This window comes from Haemorhous mexicanus, chromosome 8 (assembly GCF_027477595.1).
Source record: "Haemorhous mexicanus isolate bHaeMex1 chromosome 8, bHaeMex1.pri, whole genome shotgun sequence".
Taxonomy (NCBI): Eukaryota; Metazoa; Chordata; class Aves; order Passeriformes; family Fringillidae; genus Haemorhous; species Haemorhous mexicanus.
The window spans coordinates 12,255,877-12,261,876 of NC_082348.1; the positions used below are offsets into that span (position 1 = coordinate 12,255,877).

The 6,000-nt window shown below is 46.0% G+C and overlaps 1 protein-coding gene across 7 annotated transcripts in view; it reads right to left on the reverse strand.

Moving 5' to 3' along the window:
* Window positions 1-3,566, reverse strand: part of EPB41L5 (erythrocyte membrane protein band 4.1 like 5) — a 53,133-nt gene extending 49,567 nt beyond the window's left edge. For 2 of the 7 annotated variants that reach the window (XM_059852756.1, XM_059852755.1), the window contains exons 1-2: window positions 3,243-3,400; window positions 2,298-2,482 (exon numbers count right to left, since the gene is read on the reverse strand). In XM_059852756.1, the coding sequence (XP_059708739.1) occupies window positions 2,298-2,482; window positions 3,243-3,342 (285 nt within the window). In that variant the 5' untranslated portion in view covers window positions 3,343-3,400. The other 5 variants (XM_059852759.1, XM_059852762.1, XM_059852758.1 and 2 more) reach the window with 5 other exon arrangements.
* Between the last annotated feature and the right edge of the window lie 2,434 nt (window positions 3,567-6,000).

The window sequence follows — 6,000 nt, forward strand, 5'->3', positions numbered from 1 at the left end:
AATCGCTCCAGCTGGGAACTACATAACGAAATTATACCGATTATTTTCAGCCACAGCATTTTCTTGACTTAGTTTACTGCCTGGCTGCTAAAATACTGTTTCTTCTGCCAAGGGGTATGAGAAAACAAGGACAAACGCAATAACGAAAGCAACATCTTTTCTTCCTGTGGCAGCAACAGCTTATGCCACTGTACAGTATTTGTGCAGCCATGGATTTAAAAAGGTATGGCATTCATTCCTGCCTAGACAACCCTTTCTCTGGCTGTGAACTAACCTGTCTGCTAAATGATTCATTCTTAAGAAAAGCTTTGTTATTTATTTTTTTAATCAAACATTTTCACAGTGTTAAGGTAGACAATGTGACTGTGCACAAATGAACTGGCAGAGCAGGGGGCACCTCTTTGCGAGAAAGAGTTCATTTTAAAGAAAATTTGCTGCCAACAAAGTAACAGTACCAGTCTTGGAAAAGATCTTAGCTCAAAGAGCACAAAGATTCTCAAAGAAAGGTTTTGTAAAAGAAAAAAAATATACACATGTATTTTTAATTTAAGCTTTACATTTTAGAAAGTGATGTTGTTTTGTCAGGATTTTGTACACTCCCCCACTTCATCCCCTGTCTTCCCTACCCTTTTTTCTTTCCAAGAGTCAACCTCAAAATATGAATGATGCAAGTGGAGAAACAAGAACACTCTAGGAAGTCTGAAATGAAACATTTAATTTACTTTTAATTTATTGTATTTTAATCACTGAAGAAACTGGAACATGTCAGCCACTGCTGATGCACTCTAATTACTGCATCTGGCTATGTCAATTTGGCTACAGTTACTCATAACTTATATGTTCACAGTCAAGGATCTATGCTGGCTTTCAAAGAAAAAAATCTGGAGTGAAAAGAGTTTCTTGTAAAAGTAAATAGTTACCACTGCACCCTGGTCTGAGATTTATAGGCCAGGTGGCAGGTTGTGACACCTCTTCAGGTTCAATTTATGCTCCTTAAAGCCTCAGAAATGTTGTTGGAGCCACCAGGAATTTGCCTACAGAGCTGACTCCAGCTCCAAAGATTACTGCTCTGCTTATGCAGAGACACCAATTTAAACTTGAGTACTTTTTAAATGTTAACTCTTGCTATTAAGTGTTTGTGGGCATTCCTGGCCTCAAATCAAACATCCTAGGCACCAAGCAGCACTGGATATATTCATTGCATTGCTTCAGAGATGTACAAACTGACTTTACCACCCTCGATAAACGCCTATCTGTACAGTCACTTGGCAAATAAAGATGTCAAAGGGTTTCTCTAACTCTAGATTATTTGGAGTTCAGGATATCACAAGAGTTATTTCTGCTATGTCAACAGCACTGCTCAATCAAGCTGACTTCCTTGCACTACCTAAACACTCCACGATTAAAAAAGAAAGGGAAGAAAGAGCTGTGTGGAGCAGCCAGTCTTGAAATGGCTTTTCTTTCTAGTCAGCACTTCCAACACCAGAACAACTGTGACTGCAGCCAAAATCCTCTGGAACTAGTCAGGTCTCGCAGATCCACACCTTCCTAACTTCCTAATGCTCAGCTCTGTGAGCTTAAAAACAAGTCACAAACAAGTATAACACACGGTAATGGAAAAACAGAGCACATCACTTCTGGTGCTACTGCTCATCCTGTTGGCCAAAAACAGGTATATAATTAGGCAAGCAGAACAGGCACGTGCATATTAAGGAAGCTTTAGAAATGTAAAACAGTGGCTAACACCTCACTGGGAATAAAGCACCATGCCATGAGACAATCCCTACTATATAATCTGCCCTGAGGAGGGGAAGGAAGCAGATTTTTCCTCTTCCCCTCCCCTCTCAAGTTAGCGTTAAAAACTGCATCCATCTCTGACACAAAACTAGACCAAACCCAACCCACATAGAAATTCCTGCTCATCCCTCCTCTTCAACAAGTTACGCCAAGAGATTCACCTTCTTTGTCAAGACAGATAGCTCACCAAAAAGAAAACCCAATTCACCAGGTTACTCTCTCTAAGTTATGCCTTGGCACAGCAATTGCATTAAAACATCAGAAAGTGTTCAGCGTGTAAGGCATGATGACATCCAGCAAAACACTCTCAAATTTCAGTGAATGCCAAAGTTAACTATTCTTTCAGAACCCTTTTATGAGCAGCAACTTAGTAGACATCAAGGCACAAGGCCGACTGCCGACAGCAAAGAGCAATGCCTTTACCCAACTTGCAAACAGCAATCCACATCCGAATAACAAAAACAAAGCGTATTTCAAAAACACACTTGGATCACTCATACCGGTAAGTCCACGCTGACATCTGTCCCGTCCAGCAGCGCCACTCGGCAGGTGATGATGGATTTGGCGTCCCCAGCTGCAGGGATGTGGGTTGCAGCCCTTTGGGCCTCTCTCAGCCTTTCCTTCTCCGCATGCTTACGCATGGACCGGCGTCCCAGGGTGCGGCGGAAAAAGCTCAGCATCTTTGCTACAAAATCCAACAGAGAAAATTAACAGGGTAAAGCTTTTTACAGAAGAAAAACCCCAAAACCAAAACAAACCTCAAACTCAATCAGAAAAAAAAAAAAAAAAAAAAGAAAAAAAAACCTGCAATAAAGTTATTAGAGAATCCCAGACTTTGATAAAGAAACGTCAAGGATCAAACAGATTTTCACTTTTATTTAAACACCCACAGTCTTTGGCTGTGAAAGTCTTTGAAAAAAACTTCTAGAAAAAACCCAACTCAGAACTTTGAAGACGGTTGGGTGACTTTTTGGGAATACACGAAAATACGCTTAAGGAAAAAAAGAGCGATCGCGCAGATCACCTACTGTTCTCTACAATCTATCAATAATACAAACGCCACCGCGCGCTTCTCCGAGACGGTGATCTTCCACAACTGGGAGGCGACTGAGCGCTACATACCACCGGCTCCTTTCCAGGCTCACACGCTCCACCTCTCCCATGGAAAACAAGCGATAAGCGACCCTTCCCGCCTCAGAGCCGCGCTTCCAGCTTTCCGTGCAGGAATGGCTCCGGCAGGACCGGCGAGCGCCCCTGGGGCACGGCGCTTCCCGGCACACACCCGGAGCTGTGTGGGGAGCCAGCCCCGAGCCCGAGGGGTGACCCCAGACGAAACCTGGCTCCGCCAGGCGCCTTCCCTGCCCGCTCCGACCCCCGCCCTTACATAACGCCCCAGCCCCGCGGCTCCACTCCGGCCCCGTGGCGGCCCCACCTGCCGGGCTCACCTGCAGGGCGGCGGGAGCGTCCCCGCGGCGGCTCCTCCAGGCCCCGGGGGCGGGCGGGGGGCGGTGAGGGAGCCCCGGGAGGGGCCGGGCCGCCGGACATGGCGGAGCGACGTGGGAGGCTCTTAAACGGGCAGCGACGCGCCGGCCATTTCCTTCCCCCGCGCTCACTCACCTGGCGGCTCCGCCGACCGCGCTCTCCTGGTCGGTGGCGGCGCGGAGATGGAGGCGGAGGGCAGAGGGAAGGGAAGGCAGCAGCCGGACGGGAGAAGGAACACTATGCTTCCCGCCGCGCCGGGAGCTCATCGCCCCTTTAATGGGGCGGGGCCCGGTGGAGAAGGGACGCCCCCCCCCCCCCCCCCTCCCGTGCCAGGTGGTTTCGCCCGGCGGAGGGGCCGCCGCGGGGGGTGGGGGTACGCGGCGCCGACCACGTGCTGCCCGGGGGGGGGGGGGGGGGGGGGGGGGGGCGGTGGAGCCTGGAGCGGGCCTAGGGGCCGCGGTGGGGCAGCCTCGGGGATGGGGCACTCCTGGAGATTGAGCCTTCGGGACGCGTTTCAAGTTATTTTCCAGAAGTTCTGGAGTTTTTGCTAATGCGGCGTGGAGGTTTCCCCTCGGTGGTTTGGCCAGGACTATGACCAGCCCTCGGCTGCCCAGCGGTAACTGGAACCTTTAGGCAAATGCACGCTTAAACCATAACATTTGTAAGAAAATCTTATCTTTAAACAGTGCCTGAAAGAGCAGCGGTAGCAGTGTATTATATCAAGCAGAGCCGTCTACAAGCCAACACTGTTAATATTTATACACTGAAATAAGGCTGCGACTACAAAAGGCAGTTTGTGTTTAAAAGTTTAAATGCAGCCGCACAGCCTGTGCCGGTGCCCCGCGCTTCCATCGCTTTTCTTGCGTGTTCCTCCAGCCCGGGGCACAAGCCCCGCTCCTCGGCAGCAATTACAGAGGGCTGCACTAGACTGTGCTTTTTTTGTTACATAAATATTTGTGTCCAAGTCAGTGGTTGAGGAAAAGCAATATTAAACTCTTCGTGCGTAGCGCCTGCTAAGAGTGACAAAGCTCGGAGTAAAGGAGCACCAGACGCCTCGAAATCCCAGGATAACTGGGAATCCAGCCTATCTAATAGCCTGGGAAAGCAGATACTTGGGCTAAAGATAACACAACATTTTTCATGCTCAGCTCTGAATCGCAGGCTGACACCCGGTCATTCCCTGCCAGGCAGTGGAATTTGCATAATGAAACCTACATTAATACCACAGCTCCAGTGCCTGAATATACATCGAGTTCCCTTGATGTCATTTACTGAAATGGGGAGAAAACTTTAAAAAGCTGACAGGTAATTGCCCACCATTTGCTGACGAAGTAACAGGTTGACAACTTCTCTCCTGCCGCTGGGAGGAGCAGGGCGAGCTTTGAGGAAAGGTGAGATTCTCATTCATGTGCCTGTTTATTTATTCAGAAAGGTGAATTACAAAACGGGGGGGAATTTAGATATTTACTCTTTATCAGAGGAGCAGGGACTATGCTTGCTCTCCGTAGCCTGTCATGAAATACCTGTGGGAGCTTGCAATAAAGTTCCCAAAGAAACCATACAAAATCTTACTATATTTAACATGGAAAAATAATTTATCTTGAGGGTTTGCAGATATCTGATGAATTCTCAGATCAACTAACCAATAGTTTGCATATCAAAGATACTTAGTTTGTAGTGGAGATCCACCAGGTAAGTGGTAGTCTCCTGCCTATTAAGTCTACACCAGTTCACGTTCTCCTATATGACAAAGAATTGTAGGGAATTCCCTGATTCTTGGAGATTGTCCCTAAATGTTCTAACCATCTTCAACTATTCCTCAAACTGAGCTTCTTTTCACTCAGTCATTCACAAAGATTATGTCCTTCCTGTAGCTTCAGTGACACAAAAACTTAGTTGCTCATTTTTGCAATTTCTACTTCACACCACCCTCTTGCTACTGTTCCTGTAATTACAGTCTGCTCCTTCCTCACTATTTGCTACTCAGGTACAGTCCAAGTATGCACAGTACACATTCAGCTGTGTTATCTGCTACTTGTCTTATATCCAGTCTTCCTATTCCAGCTTAAACAAATCTCCTCCTATTGGAAAACCTCTTCTTACATCTGTTTTTCTTCTTAAGTGCTTTCCCACTAGTTTATATTTTTGTACATCAACTCCAAACACCCTGTCCTCACTTTAAAGTCCTGTATTTATCAGCAGAATTAAGAACATACATCTCAGACACTCATCCCTCCTGAGAATTCTGTCTTGCCTCCTAAATCTTTTCATTATCTTTACTTACTTTTGTTTTGAACATCCCATCACTTTCTGGCAGCAAATACTTCATCACAAGCTTCCATCTGGAGTTTTTGTTCTTCACATCAGTGTTCATCATACCCTCAGCTTTTTGATCAGATTATCGTCTCTACTGAACACTATCTCCAATACACTCACTGCATAAAAGGTAATTTAAAAGTTATTTTTCCGTTAGAGCAAATCTTGCAGTATTTACATATTTTCAGGCAAAAACTTGGGCTGATACTTTAACCAAGTAACTTAATTCCTGATAATTTGCAACCTTTTCTAATGCACAATCTGCAGGGGTGTATTTATGTCATACAATGTCAAGAAGGAAAATAGAGGGTGAACATTATCTGGCACCAGACACAAATAAATGTGGCACAGCAAAACCGTGTGTACAATAGCAAGAAAATAGCAAAAAAAAAAAAAAAATTAAAC